The 22,234-nt window shown below is 37.5% G+C and overlaps 1 protein-coding gene across 20 annotated transcripts in view; it reads left to right on the plus strand.

Moving 5' to 3' along the window:
* Window positions 1-22,234, plus strand: part of EPB41L3 (erythrocyte membrane protein band 4.1 like 3) — a 103,093-nt gene that overhangs the window by 63,700 nt on the left and 17,159 nt on the right. For 10 of the 20 annotated variants that reach the window (XM_053468079.1, XM_053468077.1, XM_053468082.1 and 7 more), the window contains exons 5-13: window positions 2,871-2,913; window positions 6,612-6,687; window positions 8,288-8,506; window positions 11,877-11,964; window positions 14,309-14,461; window positions 14,769-14,866; window positions 15,762-15,937; window positions 17,661-17,881; window positions 20,205-20,768. In XM_053468079.1, coding sequence (XP_053324054.1) covers window positions 2,871-2,913; window positions 6,612-6,687; window positions 8,288-8,506; window positions 11,877-11,964; window positions 14,309-14,461; window positions 14,769-14,866; window positions 15,762-15,937; window positions 17,661-17,881; window positions 20,205-20,768 — 1,638 coding nt within the window. The remainder of the gene's footprint in view (window positions 1-2,870; window positions 2,914-6,611; window positions 6,688-8,287; window positions 8,507-11,876; window positions 11,965-14,308; window positions 14,462-14,768; window positions 14,867-15,761; window positions 15,938-17,660; window positions 17,882-20,204; window positions 20,769-22,234) is intronic. The other 10 variants (XM_053468086.1, XM_053468089.1, XM_053468087.1 and 7 more) reach the window with 3 other exon arrangements.

Below are 22,234 nucleotides of genomic sequence, written 5' to 3' on the forward strand. Positions count from 1 at the left end.
ATCCTGTGCCCGGTATCCAGCGGTAAAATGTTGTGCAAAATACCAGCGCTGATCTCTAAGTAAAATGTGCGCCTTCGTTAAAAAAAACAAAAAAACATATTCTTAAGGCTAGATAATAAAAATGACATTTAATGCCACTGTATAATGGAAAAAATCACACTTACGCATAAAATACAATGCTGTATACAGTAACGTAGGTTATTACCTTTTGTGCCAAAAAACTTCCTGAGGCTGCCATTGGCATCAGTTCTGTGATATTTTAGGTGATTTTCCCCGCTCAAAAACCACACCAAGCTGATTCTTTATGGCAATGCTAATGTAGCCTGTTCCCTTACAGACTTGCGTTGGTCATAAAGTCTGGCTGGGTTATTAAGACTGAACCATTCTATTGTTTACCACAGTCAGGATGATAATGGTGTTTGTCAAGTAGATTAGGGTAAAATATGCAGCTGTCTGAAAGCATTAAATTATGCTAAAACAAGAACTTAAAAAACAGCACAATAGTTTTGAAAACCTTTTTTTTTAAGTTGATTCTAGCAATAAAAATGGTGGACGTTTTCCTTGAAATGTTTGCTTTGGGTTGCTGTCTTGAAAAATTGATGGAGACCAGTTGGAAATGATTTAGCTCCAAAGAAGCACATTAAAATAAAAGTGTAATACACTTAATTGTGGCTTGACTTATTCAACAAGGAATTGCCGCAACTGTGCATGTTTTTAATAATGTATGGCATTTCCCCCCCAAAGGATGGACTTAATGCAGCTGGGCTGAAATAATGGGAGCTGTCAAATCAATTATTATTGTTTGTCTGGATTCACTATATGGGATGAAAAAACAAAGCCTGCAATCAATACAGCTACCTTTAGATTTTAGATGTTCAAAAGCACCCAAGAATTATTATTCTTTGTCTGGATTCACTATATGGGATGAACAAACAACATCTGCAATCAATAAAGCCAGCTTTTAGATTTTCACCATTTAAAAGCACCCAAGACAATAAAATTGGCCATATCTACAAAAAGTGTTGTGGGTCAAATTTCTAAAAGTAGATCAATTACCATAGAAACCAGAGGAACATACCTTCCAGATTGCTCCAGGGCTTTTGTTTATACATATGCCCCTCTTTACAAAGATGGTTCAACAATCAGTGAAAACATATATTTTTATCTTGATCCCCTCCATCATTTGTGTAGGAGATGCCCTCAACTGCATCTCCTACACAACAATGCACATACAGTGTAAACTTATACTCGCCGCCAGCCAGCTCCAAGGCTGCCTCGAGTGTGAGTTCCAGGGGATCTAGTTGAATAAGAGAGTTAAACCCACATACAGCTGTAGATAAACACACACGTGTTTATTAGAAGGTACAGGTATATTTCCATCCATCTCGCATATCACTTGCAGCCAAGGCATCCTGTACTAGTCCTGCCATTGGCTATACCAACAAAAGAAAATACAATGGACACAAAAAGGATGGAGATCACCAAGAAAGGCACCTAGGCAAAATTGAGTTGGTCTGTAGGAACTAGGTAAAGTTACTGTTCTGACTGCTTGAATCCATAAATGCATAAGGCTTAACGCAATTTCAATAACTTGGTAATGACCAGACTATAAATCCGGTACCTTTGAAGTCATTACCATTCTCTTTGTCAGTTTGATGAGGATATTCATGCGATTTGTAGGCTTGGCATTCACCTTTTTTTCTTCGGTGGAGCTTCAGGAGTGAAAGAAGCCAGGGGCAAGCTGTTTTAGCAAGCAGGTGCATACATAATTGGCATATAATTATACACTGGCCTTTGTTGCTTGAATCCACTCCAGCTTTCAAGTTGGCATTAGGCATTCATTCATCGTAATGTGTACACATTGTTAGTAATTGCATTTACATATGCATGTTCCAATAAATTATTATTTTTTTTTCATTATTATTATGACAAAGTAATTTTAGATGGACAAAACACTTAACGAACTTTGATTTTCTTCTTTTTTCGATAAATGTCTCCTCTTTCGACAAGATCGTTCCTGTGCTTGTTATCTGTCATCTGTTGTTAAAATGCTTAGAAAATTAAGTAAATTGCTTAGTGATCGAGGGGATATCGTGTTGTGTAAAATGCTGTTCCATGCTGATAGGAAAAGCATAATTCAAAGATTTAAATGCATACATAAAATGATGTATAGGGGCTGTTATTGACCGTTATTTCAGTATAGAAGAAGTTAATAGTGGTATGTAGTTAAAGCATGGGCAACGTGACAATCCTAGGAGTAAAAGGTACCTTAAAGGAACAGTTTATTACAGTTTAAATCATGTTTGGCATCTCGGAGACAAGCACACTATGATAAGAATTGTTGCCCACTGTTTGAGCGTTGGTGTTTGCCCAGGCTTGTCAGTCTTGCGTTAAAAAAGCATTACATAGGAACAGAATTTGACAGCAGATAAGAATTATTCAGCCCATCCAGTCTGCCGGATTCTTCTGCTGTAAAAACTGAAACCTTAAATAGTCCTTAGTCTTGCCTTAGATTCAGGATAGCTTTATGCCTATTCCACACATGTTTAAATTCCCTTACTGTATTAACCTCTACCACCTCTGCTCAGAGCTGTTCCATTTCTCTACTACTCTCTTAGTAAAGTAAATCTTCCTTATGTTACATCCTTCATTCATCTTGTGTGCAAAACGTTATATTGAAAGAAATGACTACTATTGTGTAGCTTGACAATTTTGAGACCATATCTAGATTTCTTTATAAATGCATAATGATATATGTTACATAATGTGGTAAAATTCAGTGTACATATTTGTGTTAATTGTAGAGCTTTAGCAATTTCAAACCTACTGTTGTGCGACATTTTTATGGTTTTTTTTTCCTCCTTCGGCAGAATTGGCTGGACCCGGCTAAAGAAATCAAGAAGCAAATTCGAAGTAAGTTTTCAAACGTTATGTCCTAATTTTGAAGAATGTCATGTGATTTTTGTGACATTTATGAGCAAAATTGACTGAAACGGTGGTATAAATTATCGACTCCAGAAGGTCATTCTCAGTGGAGCATTCGGCTATTAGCTTTAACAAGGCTGCCAGAAATAGGCCACGCTTTGGCAAGACATAACTGGAAGGTAACAAAAAATGTATCTTTAATAAAAATGAAAAAAAAAAGGTGCAAATAACAGATTTTGTCAGAGACGTCGAAGCATAAATCATTACATAGATGGGAATTTGCAAACCTGTGTATGCAGTGCTTACTAGGAGGGGTAGTATTGCATGATGGCACCATTCATGATATTGTCACAAAACTGTTGGTTTGCGTTCCCACCCAATATCTAACTTGGCACATCTTGCCAGGAACTAGTAGTTTGAGTCAGAAGCAATGCTTGGTATAGAGCTTCCTGCCCTCTGCCAGTGGGTTGAGAATGCCATGGGCATACCTGGGAACTTACCAGATTGGGCCACTCTGGGCACTCCCTGTTCTGGGAGAATGGCTTCACTTGGAGGCAGAACTAGCCCTATGTGGAGGCAAGGCCAGCCTCAAGATGCCTTAAATGCCCTGAATGTAAGAGGGAGGGGAAAATGTGGGGATTTGGCAAAGCCAAACTGTCCAAAGAAAGAGGAAAGTGACCAAGAAAAGAGTATATCCAGAGCCTTGGCTGCTTTTTGCCTTCTGGTCATTTGGTATCAATTGTAGACATTACTTAGACAGTTCTGTAATTGGATAAAAGCATGTACCAGGTAAAGGATACTTTTCATTAAAAAAAACAGTATTGATTGATTTGATAGTTTAATGTGTTTTAGTGACAAACAGTTTAACATTAGATGCAATAGCGTTGGAAAGGGATACCAGGAACCCCTCCCGATCCGGTCTAATGACATTAGCAAGAATGCCTGAAGGCTGTTGGAAGCGATGACCTCTCTGGATGCCTTCTGCTGTATGGAATGCAATGACAGGAGCATAGCGTGGGGGTGGAAGAATTGTAGCTGTCCCCAAAACAGTTACATTCATTGCCTACTGGAGTGAATGAAAAGAACATGAACAGATGTAACTTTTTATTTTTACCATTATGCTGTTATGCAAAGTAAATTTTCGCAGGTACAAGAAGTATTTTTAATTCAATAACATTTCTGTATAAAAGTATCACAAGGCTAGACGGCAAGCTCACGGACAGGGTTCTCAACTCCTGATGTGTCTAAGTATTAATGTATATTTCTTATGTGTATTAATTGCCCTACTTCAAATGTACAGCGCTGCGTAATTTGTTGGCGCTTAATAAATAAAAGATAACAATAATCATAAAGTGGATTATAAGGTTTTTAATTTTTTTTATAGTATACTACAAATACAATAAAAAAATGTATATGCACATTGACTATACAGCTTGAATTTAGGAAACATTTGCAAAGGTTTTTTCAGACCGGTAATGCTTTTATCTTCCTGGGTATCTGTATTATGACCTAGACCTCCATGCAGGCCCAGTAAAACCTTCATTAGCGGCAATAAAAATAGTTTGCTGCTTTTAAGGCAGTCACTGGAGAGCCATTCGGTGACACTACCCATGGCTAAATGTAGATTAAATTAAACTCATTAGCTTTTGCCACTCATCGATCTCCGTGCCTATGTGTTTACAAGATGCAGATACAGATATTTAGAAAGTATCATTCTAAGAAGCAATGCAAAATCGACATAGGAAAAACTCCTATGAAAGAATCCCACACACCGCCGAGAAGAACAGTATATTCTATATTGTTGATAAAGGATCCATGGTCGACTGCTCAATTTTGAAGCAACGGTGATGTCTGTGCCTTATGTTGTTGTAAACAATAATTTTTTTTCAGTATACTTATTTTGAGCAATTTATTGCTATAGCTCAGGAAAACAGGAATACATACAATGCACTCTGTTTTCGAATGGGTAAATTGGGGCATCCATTATCATAGTTCTAGCAGAATTCAAAAATATCCTAACTTTGTTTCACGCTTTCAATCAATTTAAATACCTTTCTTAGCACGTACGATTTCTGTAGCATGCCGCGTCTTTGCCCCGCTAGTTCTTATAAAACACACTGAAGAACAGATGGTGTAAATAGGCCACAGATTTTTTTCCCCATTTAGACACAGAATGTGTGTTTGGATTGAAGCACTAGAAAGGCATCATCAACTATGCAGAGTTCTTTTATTTATTTTTTTGAGAACTATTAGGCATTTCATTAACCTCTAAACAATATGAACCTTGCTATCCGTATTTGTTTCATCTGCCAGATGAAAGGTGATGGTTACCCTGATCTTCATTTTGCAAGCAGGAGCCGTTCATGTACTGGACCATCTGAGCCGAGCCATCCCTAAGGTTCATGGGAGCTTTCCTTTCCATTTACAAGAGTTCCAAACCTCTGTGTGCGGACCCTTGAAAGGATCTAATTGCTAATTACAAGTCACCTTCCACCTGATTCTATCACGAATGACCGTTGATTTTGCAGTTAGCATTCGTTGGGTGTTGTGCCCCTTGCCAATTAAGCTACAGGCACTTATGGCATATCCAGATGCATCTGTCACTACGGAATACATTTTTTGCGCTCGGACGGCTCTTGAAACCATATGGCGCCTGACATTCTGCATGCCCGTAACGTCTGGATAAAAATAAATTCAATTAAATTATTCCTCTGGACATAAGAATATTGAATTAGATCATTCACCAGAGGAAAGCATTTCTTCCATTACCTCCGACTCCTCGGTGAAATGGGTTTATAACATTGATAATGGATCAGCGAGCTGGATTTAGTAATATTATCAAATCCTGCTTGGTACCTGACAACATCACCCAGTGCCGTATAATCATCCAAAAAGATGTTAAAGCCCAATATTTCATGGATTCCCTTTGGTTCATCAACCTCAATTTGTGGTTTCTTCTTGTCCGTGAAGATCCTTTTTCTTGCACCCTTTTTGCATTCATAAACACTTTTCCTCTTCTGTTTTACAAGACATGGTTTTATGAAGTTGTTTTTCGATAAATGGGAAGCATTCACTGTGAAGTATGCACCTCCTTTCCTACAGGCAGAAAATAGCAACTTCTGGATTCAAAGTCAACGAGAAGCTAGATACTGTTATTGTTCTTTTTCTAGCTCTTTGCTCCAATGTGACTGTAATTACATTGCCGAGCAATGCCATATTATCCCTTTATTTTTAGTCTCCCCGCATGTCTCAAGTACTCTGCATCTCTCCCAGCAGATTTCTCGCCCATCACTTTTATTTTTCATCAGATGTGAGTTTTACGGCTCTTTTTTCATGGAACGTAATGACCTTGTATCTTACAGCGTATTGCTGCCGCAGTCCTGATGAAAGTAGGTTTACAACCCACTGTGGCTTAAATTAGTTATATCCCTTGCTGAAACTCTCGTTCGCTGCAGACAGCTCTGGAGCGGCACAAATACTTTTCTGATACCGAAGTGGGAGAGCCACTTGTCACGTATATGATTCTGTTCCAGCCGTGGTCGTAAAGTGTTCAGTGTTCTTATTTCAAGTAAACAGAACCATTTACAAATAATTCACCTGAGATTTGTTTGGTTTCTGCTTATCTGCCCTTAACATTCTGAGTTTGCAACTAATTTATCATGTATTTTATATGTGTCTTTCCTCAGATGGCGCTTGGCAGTTTTCATTTAACGTTAAATTCTACCCACCCGATCCTTCTCAGCTCTCAGAAGACATAACCAGGTATTTATATAAAAGACTCAGTTGTTAGCATTGCGGTCGCTGCTGTTCAATGTTTTATTGTGTTCTTCTAAAAAATATATAGCAAATCATTTTGTTTTGGTATGTCACTTACCGTTATATTGGGCTCAGGCTAAATTGGACATTTACAGCAATAGCAAATGTACAGGGTGTGTTCATTTAAATGTTACTGTTGCTTTAATACATTTTGACAACCATTATGAATTATTCTGCATATCCACACAGCTATGAACCAAGTAAAACATTCCCCTATTTGTTACAGTGTTTATTGGAATTGCAAAGATATTCTACATAGCCTTGGGTTTATCTGTCTTTGTTGCGGCTAATCTCAGTGTTTTTAGAGAGAATTATGCCATGGTAATGGTATTTGAATATAGGAATCCTGCTGACACTTGACCATAAACTAATAAATAGTTGTAGGAAATTGACAAGACTTTTGAACCCCCAGAGATTCTTATCCGTCATCCTGTCCTGGTATCATATAACTGCTGTGACGATAATCATTGGACCTGGTCATTAATATTCTTTATGCTAAATGCTTGTTCAAATAGGAAATGTCTGTTTGCTTTATAAAACCTTATGTGCTTACCTTCATGCCTTTCAAAACAATACCTAAAATTAAATATTATACCTTGAAATTAAAGTATGAAAAACATATTTTTTGCCTGATGAATCTCCCTCTCTTGCTTATACTATATATGTGTATATATATGTGTGTATATATATATATATATATATATATATATATATATATATATATATATATATATATATATATATATATATATATATATATATATATATATATTGTATCCTACCACCTCTGATAAGCGCTACAGAATCTGCTGGCGCTATATAAATAAATTTAATGTAATGTAAAGGTCCGTATGTAGGACATGACTTTGTAACTGTTGACATCTGGTACAGCATGGGTTAATTAAGTGGCTCATTGGAACAACAGGGCTAAACAGTGAGAAGAGACGGAAAGGAAAGTTTCTCCTACTTTAAAAACAATTTCTTTATTTTTATTTTACTGTTTTTTTTATATACATATAATTGACTGACTATATGAAAAAAGTATTAAGAGTTGTTAATTGTTTGGGCATACTAAATCATGGTTAAACAAAGTAATGCTAAAAATGGCAAAATAACCACAAATCCCCACAAAGGGGTGAAATAAAAGTTAGATGTGTTTTGGTACTGTATTCGCTATTCCTTTGAACCCTTAGCGTGCCAGCGATGTATATGGTACCTAACTAGCCAGGGATAAAGTGCCAGCTAAATGCCACGTATGTAGCAGAACTCTGGAGTCCTCTGTCTGCAATCGCTACGTGTAATTATGGAGTTTCTGTAGCCAAGGGAGACTGCCGGTTGGTTCCTGAAGTATGTGCAGGATTTTGGATAAAGAGCAAAGCTGTAGGTTTGATTTGAACATGATGACTTTCCCTGAAAAACAAAAGAGAAATCATCAGATCATAGACCTCAAAATTTCTCACTATGTAGATTTCTACAATTTTTTTCACTGGGAATCAATATTTTGGGTTTTTGTACCCTTGACACTAACACATTTTCCTACATGCAGGTATTACCTCTGCCTGCAATTACGAGACGACATTGTATATGGACGACTCCCTTGTTCATTTGTAACACTTGCCCTGCTTGGGTCATACACTGTTCAATCAGAACTGGGTGACTACGATCCCGAGGAGTACGGCAGTGACTACGTCAGTGAGTTTCGCTTTGCACAAAACCAGACAAAGGAACTGGAGGACAAAGTAGTTGAGTTGCACAAAAGTTACAGGTGAGATCAATGTGTATAAAATAAAAAATACTGGTAAATTAATATTGTATTGCAACCATGATAAGAATTTTTGGGATAAAGCTTGTTCCAATCATTTGCAATGATTCCTACTTGCACTTGTTGCAGGTAGGACCAGGGGAGAAAGGGGAGAGGATAGACAGGGGAGAAGAGTGGGGAGGAAAATGCAGTACAACCAGTTAATGGAAGAAGGGAACCAAAACCTGCCATTGGGTTAAAAGCAGGTATGTGGGACAAGCCTGCTTCCCTGAAAGTGGTGGCACTTGGACCAAGCAGTTGGAAGCAGGCAGTCCAAGGCACGTTCAAGGGAGACTTCAGTTAGGTGTTGGTGCTGAATTGCCACCTAGTGCAGCGGCTCAATCTTTGGCACTCAGAACTCATCTGGGATCCTGTATGAGATCCTTGAGGAAGAGATGGAGGGCAACAAAAGACAGGGCCTGGACTTTAAGACAGGTAATTGCCCCAAGCAAGGAGTATCTACTCACCTACACACTTGTCACTGGTAAAAGCACTTGATAACACATAAATTACCTTCCCCAAGTTGTTACTTAGCCTTCATCCAGTTCTACACATCTACATAACCTGAGTTATACTAAGTATCTGAGTTTATTTTTAACACACTGACTTTTCTCAGTGTATTTATGATACACAGACATCGCTCTTCTTGGAAGGTGAGAATGATGCCTGTGTACTAATTTCCTCCACGTCATGAGTATACTACCTCTGGAAATCATCTATCCAGGAAGGAGGGAATGCTTTTGTATAAATTTTGCATTTTAAGAACCTGAGGTGTGTACACTAGTTATAGCATGAATTACAGAATACTAGTTAAATTTAACAGCTACGATTCTTAATTGCTCAAATTATTATTTTTTGGCGCATTGCTTTAGTGATGGGATAGTATATATATTCTAGTACACAGACACAATCCTTTTCTAAAAACCACTGCTGATTGCCTGGCTGGCTATCGATCTAACAAGTAGAAGGAGCTACCACTGATAAAACAGACTGTAGGTGTGAAATCTCTCAGCTCGGCAAGAGCTTGGTTATAAAGGCCCAAGACTAGACACAGATCAGGAGGAGGTAGCTAATCACAGCAGCTTTTGAGAGACACCATCAAATGAATGAGTAAAGGAAGGCAATAATTATCAATCAGTAGGTGGATGGAAGACAAAAAGAGTAATACACTTCTGATAAAAAGCAGGTAAAATAGCAGCGTAAAAACCGCCATTCCCCTGCTTTTGTGTCTCTGTGCTGGCTCTTTCTCTCTTAATGTATCCTTCACCTGCCCTTGATACCTTTTATTGGGCCAATATAGATTGCAGCCAAAAGCTTTTTTATTTGAAGTAGAGACCTTTAAGGGTCCAGAAAGATTGAGACCATTTGTGACATCTTCTTCTGTGTTGGCCAAATATAAGCTATAATTTTCAACTAAAGGCTCCATCTTCTTTTAGACCAATTTAATGTTTAGCATAACTATGCTAATTAGTTAAAACTACCTATAGCTTGCACTTTTTGTTTGTCAACCAGTGTAATCAGAGATATCTAGTGTAAAAGCTTACCTTATGGAAGACGGGATTGGCATATCTAATCTACTGCCTTTCATGTTCTCTGCCTTATTATTACCCACACTTATAAAGGCTGGCTGAAGCATTGATGAATACCCTCCTCTTGTCAAATATCTGCCCTCACGTGTTCCCTGGGTGATACATTCCCAAGCTTCACTGCCCTCGCTGTAAAGAATGTACAATTGTGTGAAAAAGAAAGTACACCCTCTTTGAATTATGTGGTTTTACATATCAGGACATCATCCTCTGTTAGAAGATGTAGAAATTAGGTAAATAAAACCTCAGATGAACAACAACACATAACATATTACACCGTGTCATGATTTATTCTACAAAAATAAAGCCAGAATGGAGAAGCCATGTGTGAAAAACCAAGTACACCTTATGACTCAATAGCTTGTAGAAGCACCTTTAACTTGAAGTAATTGTTTTCTATATGACTTTATCAGTCTCTCAAATTGATGTGGATTCCGTATGGATAGGCAACCCACAGTTTAAATCTAGAAACTGTAGTAAATAAGCAAACTCATAGTGAAATCCTTAAAAACAAATTTATTAATTAATAAAATATAAAGCTTACAGATAAAGATGAGATGAAACTGCAAGTTGTCTCACACAAAGTGCTTAAGATGGGTGAACAAAATGATAATTTTGGTTTCCTTTCCTACTATTTTTTTTTTTACTATACACTCACGCTCTGCTTCTCTTAGGGTTGTATCAAATGTGAGAATAAGGGATCCCCAGATAGGGACAGAAAGACCTACATGCAAATGTACACTACATGGACAAAAGTATTGGGACCACTGACCATTACACCAACTAGGACTTTTAATGAAAGTTGGTCCCTTCTTTTGCAGCTATAACAGCTGTGGGAACAGTTTGGGGAAGGCCCTTTTCTGTTCCAGCTTGACTGTGCCCCAGTGCACAAAGCAAGGTCCATAAAGACATGGTTGGATGAGTTTAGTGTGGAACAAATTGACTGATCAGCACTGAGCCCTGACCTCAACCTCATCGAACACCTTTGGGATGAACTGGAAAAGAAATTATGAGCCGGGCCTTATTATCAAACGTCAGGACCTGATCTTACAAATACTCTACTGGATGAATGGGCAAAAAGTCCCACAGAAACACTCCAAAATCTTGTGGAAAGCCTTCCCAGAAGAGTGGAAGCTGTTATAGCTGCAAAGGGGGAACCAACTACATATTAATGTTTTTAGAAAGCGATGTCATAAAAGTCCCTGTTGGTGTAATGGTCAGTGTCCCAATACTTTTGTCCCTATAGTGTATCTTCCAGGTGAGTAACTGGACATGAAGGGTGATAGAGTAAGGATGTTATTATTCGATATCTATGAGATATCACATAAAACAGAAGCCCTAAGTTATTTTGGGCTTTCCTTGATTTTGTGTAATTTTCAGTGCATTTTTCTTTGGCAGTTTTCCATACCCTGGTTGCTTTTGCCAGCATGCTAATTCTCTGACCCCCCCCCATCTCATATGCATTTTGTAGAACATTCTGTCAAACGTGATCACCATACATGTTCTGTTTCAGCTTTTGTTTACTTTCTGCAAGTGCCACTTATTATATGTCTTCCGTAAAGCATTTCTCCTCCGCTTGTGAGGCAAATGATTTTCAGAATGCTTTAGTGTGATCGGCAAATGTCTTATCATGAAGCACAAAAGTTTTTTTTCCCCTTTCGAAATGGTTTTTCCCCACCGGAAACAAAGGAGGTGAGTAAGCCTTTCAAAGTCCTGTATTGACCTGGGTTCTTTCTATTTATCTACAGGGGAATGACACCTGCTGAAGCAGAAATGCACTTCTTGGAGAATGCCAAAAAACTTTCCATGTACGGGGTAGACTTGCATCATGCTAAGGTATTGAATCATGTTGGTATATGTTTGAAGCAAAACCTGGCAGGTGGCAAAAACCCAGTCCTCTTAGTCCTAGAGAGTAATTGTATAAAAAGACATGAAAGCTTCTAATGGTAGCTGCTGTTCAGATGGAAGTACTTCATTATTGTACAATACAATACAGAACTCTGAGAACAAGCTTTGTTGACTTGACTTTAGGTCAGGACTCTTGCAGATTCCAGAGCGAACATGGTACTTAGATTAAGGAACCCAAGGGGGTGTGCAATGTACCAAAAAGGCTAAAAGGTAATGGTTTAATGTAATGCAGCATGTTCAAACTCTCTATAGAGAACATGTATTTGTTGTGTGTATTGGAAGTGGATTAGCTCGGTAAATTAGTCCTGTTCTTCATATCCATTTTCCATAACCAGCCACTCTTCAAGGCTGAACAGCTGTTCGCACCTCAGACAGGTAAACAGAATTCTCTAAGCATACTATATAGTGTCTTCTCAAAGGAAAGTTAGCCTTTAATACATTACAAGGTGACATTCACCCAAACAATTATTGGAGTTCACCTCTGGGAAATATGAAAATTTGGGTATATACGTTTAGCAATTGACTGGCTACTACATCATCTCTCACATGAAAGCAACAGATTCTATTTACTCTGGATGATTCCTCCCTTAAAATGTGTCTCACAGATCTGTTCAATCTCGGTTAAGTGTAATATTGCGATCCAAACCACTAATACACCTACCAGTACAGTTGTAATGGCTTATATACAGAATTGCTAAGGATGAAGTAATCAAAGAGCCATGTTAGACCAAGAATAAGCCCAAAATTCTAATTCTTAAAAAATCCAGTTGGGCCAGTTGTCATGATCACGTACGAAGTTGGGCCCTTGTAAGTTCATTGTGAAAAAGTATTGAAAACCCAAGTCTATAGGCAAGAGGGGAACTAAGCAACATCATTGTTTCCGACAGTCTCTTTAAAATCAGTTTGGACAACCTTTAGAGGTGGTGTTCACTTGTGAATACCCTGAAAGTGCCAGAGTCAGAGGAAGGGGGACATCAAAACTCTGTGATTATCATGTAGACACCATAATAATTATCTACAAATATGTTACAGGTCTATAAAATGTTTAAAATGTAAGTCATTTCTATAGCGCTAAAAAAGTGAAAACACCAATATTGTTATCATTTGCCTTACCAATATCTTCATACTAAAGAAACTTACTTGTATTGTCGTTAATGCTACCATTCATTTCCAAAAGGTTTGAAAAGGCTGTGCGTTGTAGTGAGAACGTGTACAGCTGTATTGATTATTTAAAGCTGAAATGTGCTTGCAATGCACAGCCGTGCAATAAAGAAGATAAGTGGAGGTTATCGTACTGTTATTTTTATTTTAAATTGCCGTCTAAATTTTACTGAAGCGATGCCTAATGCTTTCATAATGCGAACAAAACCAAAAGGTTGAATCCCTACTGATTAATTAAGTGGTTCTTGTTTTATTAAGCTATCTTAATCATTCCACGTCGACCTCTGAATTAAACTGCATGAAAAGGCTGTTGTCATTGATAGAGAAAAGCTTTTACTGTAACTTGTGACTTTACGCCACTGTTGACGGATGTTTGTGAAATGAGAAAAAGATTACAGATTCTATGCGCCTGCAATGAAAGTGGTGTTTATGCAGTCCTGTCGCAAATTATACTTTGCTAAAAAAGAGAGAAACATTTTCTAAGTGCTTTTGTCAGCTCACTGTCAGTAAAACAGATACAATAAATAAAAAGGCTATTATGGTATTTTCTTCCGCCATGTTTTCCCAGTTTGTTCCAAAAGCGAGACATTAAGGTGTCTGGTATCAGAAGTGATTCTGGTGCAAAGTTCGAGTGGTCTTATTTCCATAGTTACTTACAGAATATTCCTTGCTGATTGGACAATCCACATGTTGCTATGGTAATAAAACCACTTTTTAGACTCAACACCACTTCACATCATTTTTTTACATAATCCCCAATGTGTTTGCTATGCATCTACCTCGCAGATATGCTGTTGCAGAATCGGAGGCATGGTTACCTTAATCCTTTGCCACCGAGTACAACGGAAATCAATACAAATAAATTGGCAGGATTCTTCACCTTGCTGAGTAAAAAAAAAGCTATTATTGGCTTCAGTGAGACGGATTATATATTTTAATGTACTTTTTTGTGTAATTTTTTTAAACAAAGGTAATTTAAATTCCCCATTTACAACTCATATGTACTCACATTATGTGAATATTTTGAGACTGGGTTTAATGTGGAAAAATGTGTATGAATTATATTATTTACAAAGAACCAAAAATTATAAAAATGAATCTCGTTTCTCAGGATTCTGAGGGAGTCGAGATAATGTTGGGTGTTTGTGCCAGTGGCCTTTTAATATACCGTGACCGGCTACGAATAAACAGATTTGCCTGGCCAAAAGTTCTGAAGATTTCATATAAAAGGAATAATTTTTACATCAAAATACGCCCAGGCGAGGTGAGTACACAAATGCATATTTCACAATTATTCCTGATGCTTTTAGTTAAAATGTGTTTATGTTGATATGACAGTTACTCATGGCATTTGAAGCATCCTTTAGCCTCCATAAAGTACTAATGCCCATACATCATGGATTCAGTAGATTCTATTTCCCAGTAATAGGTATAATGTTGCACTTTTTCTTGTTAGATATTTTTAACTTTCTTGAGTTGAAGAATAAATTGATCGGTCAAATGTTCGTGTTTGCAATTCGTGATGGCTCTGTAAACGTCTAAAGCTTACACTGTTATTTATTTGTGTTTAGTTTGAACAGTTTGAGAGCACTATCGGTTTTAAACTACCAAACCATCGAGCAGCAAAGCGTTTATGGAAAGTATGTGTTGAGCATCACACTTTCTTTAGGTATGTAAAATTATAGTGTTTCTGGTATAATAAGATGTCATTATGTACATTTGCCTATAGATGGATCCAGTGCGCGTCACAAAGGAAGATTGCTTTAGAGTCCAATCTCCTTTTTCTTTTTGTAATTCAAATAGGTTTCTAAAATAACATGATGCGGCTCTTAGTCTATTCCATCACTACGGTTACTTACACTGAAACATCACACGCATTCATATTGAGGAGCAGTATTAAAGCCCCACACATAACCATACTGTGTATTTAGAGAAAGCGATAACTGGGATGACCAGTGAAACCTACCTCCTCCAGTATCCCCATAAATTCACAGTATTACAAAGTTTAATACTTGCAGTTTAGTGGCTGCTTTTATTACCGTGGACAGCGGAAGCTGCTCTGTCTGTTATACTTAAAATGTTTGTTAATGAGTAAAACGGAACATGCTAGATCATGATTCTGATAATTAGTTTATGTGCGTGTGAATGGCCTGAAAGTGTAGCCACTCTGTAGAGCCATTGACCTTTATTTCTATGTGTGTGAAACACACCTTACTTATTTTTCCCACAGAAGCCTGTGGTGTCTTGTGCTTCCATTTGTCATGTGAAGATAGGTGTCAGGTCATCCAAAGTGGTACGTCCACAGTGGAAGCCAGATCCCCAATGTTCCTCTCATGGGGCTGCACTCCCCACAGGGTGATATGCAGCCCCTTCCTTCCATCACAGGCCAAAGCTTAAGGGACGGTCAGATCTTCTAGGTCGTACCATGGCTTTAATGTAAGGCTTTCATGGTAAAAGGGTCAATAATATAAGGTGTTTTTTCCTCCACTGCAAAAATATGAATCAATATCAAAATATATATATAGTTAAAGTGTACTTGTAAACCATTTGTCAATATTTTACAGATTGCTGATGCCAGAGGCACCTCCCAAAAAATTCCTCACACTGGGTTCCAAGTTTCGTTATAGTGGCAGGACTCAGGCTCAGACAAGGAGAGCGAGTGCGCTCATTGATCGCCCTGCACCCTATTTTGAACGTTCTTCTAGCAAACGGTATACAATGTCACGAAGTTTAGATGGAGGTAAGAATGTTTAGCAACATAGAAAATACAATTCACGTCTGACCTAAAACTCGAACTCTGAACAAAACCCCTAAAAGTGGCCTATAAAATTCCATAAAAGGAAAATGCTTTGCTTAGTCTAGTTAAACAACTTTAACGTCATCGTAGTCGCCATCCCAACACTCTTTGTGGTGTTTGTGGAAATATTTGGTGTAAATAGGGGTTGAAAGATGAAGTAGCGAAATAAGATGACCAAGGGCTCAGAGATTTAACCAGTGATCTGTTAAATCCCTGTCTGTCTGTGCAAATGTCATCTTGATTGTGACTGTGGTTCATCCCAGCATCGTCTACTAGACAGCCCGTTCGTCTCTTTCATACCGCTTTGCCTACCTTCACATCACACCCATATCTTCCTTCATTTAGTCCATGTTTTTTCATACCTCTATTGACGGCCAGTGAATAGGTCGGACTCACTGACATTTACAGCAGAAAACAAGATATTGTGGCATTAAGAATATACTTTGTGTTCATGTTTACAGTTCTTCAAAAAACACAGCATTTATCACTGCGGCTGATAGCATAAAAATGAACTTTACTTAATGATGCTTTCCCGCCAAAACTCACCACAACAGAACCCAAGAAATATGAATACATTGACGTACCAAAATACATAAAAGTACACTTCCTTTTACAAATAACGTTTATAATATGTATCAACTATTCATATCATAAATATCAAAGAATATTCCTTGATGAGGTACTTTTTTATATTGCTTTTTGTTTGGTAGTTTTTTTGGAATAGTAGTCCATTTTTACTTTGAATTATAAACGGTTAATATACATTTCTTAATGTTAACACCATTATTACTCCTTGTTTTGAAGTATTTTTATGCATCACAGTATTAATATTTTTGCATTTTTTTAACCACTTTTGAGTAGTGCTGGTTTGGGTTATAAGTATTTCTGTAAAGTAAGATGAGGACCATTACAGGTCCTCTCCTTATGTGAACCTGATTGTGGGCATCATCATAGGAATATTTGGATATCTCTCACTGTCCATGCACAGGAAGCGGTTGCCTGGCAACTCTCTCCATTTTCTGCCCAAATAAATAATCTTCTTTGTCAATCCTTATTATTAGTATTGCAATAGCAATTTTCGCACTAATTAACACCAAAATGTACCATCACCTAGAATAACCATATCCTGAAGTTGAAAAAAAGAACTTACTGTACCTCTTGACACCCACATAACACAAGTCTGTGATAATTGTGTGTAATCTTGTTAACATTTTTGCTGCAAATTAGGTTTTCCACTTGAGTAGAATGTTTTAGGGGTGACATATCAAACTTACAATTTCTAAAACTCGATGCGAATAAAAATTCTGATAGCGTTTTTACTAAAATTTACATTTAAGAAGATTTTCCCTGGAGCACTAATTATATTGTGTTTCTGTGTGCACACTTGCAAAATTTTTTCTGTAATACAATTTTAATTAAATACAATAAATGCCTGTTTTTATCGCCAATCTGTATATTAAGTTGTTTGCACCTTATACTCAATGCAATGTTTTTTTTTTTCATAAGCATCCTCTTTAATTATGTAATATATTTGTAACTTAATTTATCTATCATCGATATTTTCAAGCGTGCATTTATTTCCAGTCTTTTGATTTGGATTTTTTTTTTTTTAAAAGACCATTCCATGTATTTTTTTTTTTATTCCAAATATCATATTTGCTTTTAGCATCAGTGAATGAAAACCATGACATGTACCTGAAGGATTCTATGTCTGCCACAGAGGTGGGCACCGGCCCATACATCACAGGCAAGGGCATCTCTCAGACCAACTTGATTACTACGGTAACTCCCGAGAAAAAAGTGGAGGAAGAGAGAGATGAGGAAGAACAAAAGAAAAAGAAAGTAGAAATTACCACAACCATTACTACAATTCGTCATGATACGAAGGTACGTACTATTTGTTCCAAAAAAAAGATTTACAAAACACAAAACCCCACATGTTGGTTTAATAATAGCAGTTGGCTAAATATTTATAAAATGAGCAAGCTGATTACATTTTGTTTTTGTGCTTTTAGACACAGACCTATAACAATGTTATTTGTATCACCGGTTTACTGAAATATATACGTGATTTGGATTGCTGAATTCTTGGAACATGTCTTTTTGTGTAGAGTTTATTTATGAGGCCCCAAGCCGACCCATGATTTAATAGTACTTTTTGTAAAAGTAGGCACACCTTCTACTGAAGGTTTAGGTGTGTAAATAAGTGCCAAAAAATCAGGGTTTAGTGATCAATGCTTTTTGGAGATTCCAAATATACCGAGTTGCATTCTGTAACGTTCTGTAGCACTGTTATAATAGGGGACAGTGAATACACGTAACAATGCATGTAGTGTCCGGAAAAAAAAAATAAAAATATTTCAAGTAATTTCTGTGTTAAAAATCATTACAAGGCCTTGGAATTACCAGAGAGCAGATTTTACTTGAACTCAATTAATTTATTATGCATTATAAAGGGCTTACCCTGACAAGTATCTGGTCCAAGAAAGGCTGAGCAGACCCTGCACAATGCATAGTTTATTAATTAAGACGACTTCTGTGGGGAAATTTCACTTATTTCATTATGATACAGGGCCAGCCAAGCTCTTCATGCAGCAGATGGTTTTGGGCCTTCATAATGTATAGTGAAGTTGGTGAGTTAAAAGAGCACCTGTCTTACAAACTCTCCACCCAATTCCCAGTTTTGCGAGCAATCCCCATTATTTTATTTCTATAACAAAATTAGAAATATCCAAAAGAGTGAACACAGTTAGACCCGCAGTTCTATGAGAGTATTGACTGAAAATTGAGCCCTCAAGGAACTCTGCGGCATGAACTTCAAATTTTAACTTGACCGTTCACCAGTAGCCATGTTGGGTTCTTGTGTTCCTGGACCGAGCAGAGCTCAATGTCTGTGAGTTGTCAGTCAAACTGAACTTGGGTACAACATAGGGTGACTTCAGGCAGTGCCATGTAAAAAAATGAGAAATGACTCGTTAAACTATTCTGGGTATACATTCCAGGTATATTGAAAGATACCGTGATCACATGATGTATTACATGTAAAGCAAATGGACACAGTGAAGTAAACTAAAAGAGAAGACTGAGTGTATTCATTGGAGCTCCTAAAATATTTTTTGAGAACAAAACCTACCGCATATCTGTTAAGAGTATAAAGCTTATGGCTTCATTTCAACATGAGTGCTGAAACTAAAGTAACGAAATAAACATAGAAACCTAGAATTTAACTGCAAGTAAGAACCATTCGGCCCATCTAGTCTGCCCATTTTTCATCATGTAAAGATTCAAACTTGGTCTTTTCTTAGATTGAGGGCAGCTTTATGCATGTCACATGCATGTTTAAATTACCTTACTGTATTAGCCTCTACCACTTCTGCTGCATGACTGTTCCACTGATCTAGTACTCTCTCTGTAGCATGACGATAAAATGTGATGCGCTGTCTGCCCGAGATCAACATTGTCCAATAGGTTCTTGTGATGATACAATCTTTCTTAGATTACATGTTACGCAAGGGAAACCTGAGATGGAAAAGAAGTTATGGCTTCCGGCACTTTATAATAGATCATTAATGTTGTGGTCCGTCAGCAGCTGTAGTCGATGCCCTGTAATGAATGAATTTCTAATGAAATCTAAATGCACATACGTTTTAATGCACTTGATTCTTCCTTTATAAAGCAAGCTTCACATATACATGTGACGATAACCTGTTTGTAATTAATTTTAGGTATAGCTGTCGCTGTGCTTCTTTGTTGCAATTTGTTAAAGACACAGGCAAAAAATAAAAATAAGCTAATGTATGCCTTATCGTTGAAATTGCTACTAATTCCTTTACAGTTGCAAAGTACTGTTTATGGCACAGTTTGCGTTACATGTTTATGGAAAGACTAGTTCAGCTGTAAATGTTTGACCTTCTAGTATTTTACCGATGTGGACTATTTCTTTAGCATATCTCTATTTTCCATAAACATCCAATTATGTTGTAAATATGTAAAAGGTTCCGAATTCCAATGCAACACATTGCTAAATTAAATGTTTTGCTTGAATGATGACTTGCCATTTTTGCGTGATATATAGAAGAGGTATATGCTCCATGAATGAATTTAGGGAACTGTTATGCTTTATTTATATTCGCTATATGCAGAAATTCATTTAACTAACTGCAGTTTTCTTTTTGTCCTTTTGATCTTACACTTTGTTTGCTGTCCTCAGCCATCTTGTATTGATACAGAGTCATCTCACTCCTCACCATGCCCACATTCCAGCCCCACAACATTGTCAACTGAGTTGCGCAGGAGATGTAAGGAGAAGGCTCAAAAATCAGTAGGATGTGAGCCATACCCTCTCACGACTCAGATGTCGCCTGAGTCCGAATGGGACTCAGGACAAAAAGGGGTGTTGTACCCAGATGAACAAGAGGTGGCTGTAAACTATAAGCAGCAGCCTAGCAAAGACGGCACTCTGTTCTCCTTCTCCTTGCATCTTCCACATTCATTTCCTTCTCTTCTGGATGATGATGGCTACCTTTCCTTTCCTAACATGTCTGAAACCAACTTCCTGCCTGAAAGCTTGCAATATTACCTTCCGATCCGATCCCCATCTCTTGTGCCATGCTTCCTGTTCATCTTTTTCTTTCTGCTTTCCGCCTCTTTCTCCGTGCCATATGCCCTCACGCTCTCTTTTCCTTTGGCTATGTGCCTCTGCTACCTGGAGCCCAAGGCGGTCTCCTTGAGTGCCTCACTTGACAATGACCTGAGTGACAGTTCAGATGATGAGGTGTGTACCTCGGCATAGAACACATTTTATTATTTTTCTGTGTTCAGCGCTTTAGTCCTAAATGCTGCTAGATTGCAACCATATTGGTCCAACTTTCAGAGCCTCATTTATGTCTGCTTGCTAATATTTCAGAGTTTGTCCTTAGGCTACAAGGGTTAGGCACAACACTATTCACAGCATTAATTTTTTTTCCATCTGATTTCAAAAAATATTTTTTAATCTTTCCCTGGGAAACTAGGTTTGATCTCTCTCCTATGCATATACAGTTCCCCTGCAGCTTCATGAATAAAATGTACAGCGGGGCTGTCAAGTGGCGATCCTTGGGCAGGATAACATGGAGTTTTTTTGGGCAATGAAGTTCATATGGCCCTAAGGTCACATCATCATGTTATGACAGAACAACTCTACATTATTGCTTAAAAACATAGAGCCTATAAATTAAATTAGAAATATAGTTTACATCTAGATACTCCTACCAAAGACAAAGATTAGCTTGTAGCAATGTCGACAATTAAGGACTTTTGATTTATAAGCTGGCTAGACTGTACTTTGCCCTTTGTTAAAATCATTCAGTTCTATAGACACTGCATCAGAACAATATTATGAACTCACTTTTATGAATAACAAAGTCCAGAGTGGCGCCCTGGTTTATTTTCCAGTACATGGCCATGTCCAGCTCAGTGGCCATAATTGTCATTTAAGTGGTTTTAAAAGCACTAGGTTTGTCATGTTCACCGTGCTTTATCAGGGCACATCTAATTCTTTTATGCTGCTTACCACATACTTAACCAAGTATATACATTCCTTGGAACGCAGGAAAGATGCTGGTCAGCACCATGTAAGAAGTAGATGCGTCATGGAAAAATGGCTGATATGGCAGCCCTAGCTGGCGCTCACATTGTGCCCTAAAAGTTCAAAATGGCATCCCTTTCCCAGCTTGCCTCCTTTGTTAGCACAGTATCACTTCTTACGTAAACTTTTCACAGAGACTTTGTGCCTGATCCTTTTTATCCATCGTCTTCTGACTACATGATGCATGTGCATTACCGTGTCTGACGTGTCTGCATTACATGGGCTATACTCATTAAAGATGTAGTTGGTCAGAATCATTGTCTGTGCAATAACCGAGGCATAATATGTAGAAGACTAACAGGGACATATTTCTTACAGTATACATGAACCATGCTAATTCATGAAACAGTTATGCCTAATAATAATTACTGATTTAAATTGGACACCCACTGAGCAGTGGAAAGATTTTTTTAGTACAGTTTAAGGAGTCCCATAAAAATTACAATTAAATGCAATTTGCTTACAATAATCAGATATAGCAGTGAAGAAAAGTGTTTACCAGTACATTTACTTAACCTTGAGATCACCTTCATAGATTACTGTTGGATATTTGAGCAATATATTACGCTGATTAATTGTAATTATCAATGCAGTAACATCTTATTAAATTTATC

Source organism: Spea bombifrons, chromosome 5, assembly GCF_027358695.1.
Source record: "Spea bombifrons isolate aSpeBom1 chromosome 5, aSpeBom1.2.pri, whole genome shotgun sequence".
In the NCBI taxonomy this organism is placed as follows: domain Eukaryota; kingdom Metazoa; phylum Chordata; class Amphibia; order Anura; family Pelobatidae; genus Spea; species Spea bombifrons.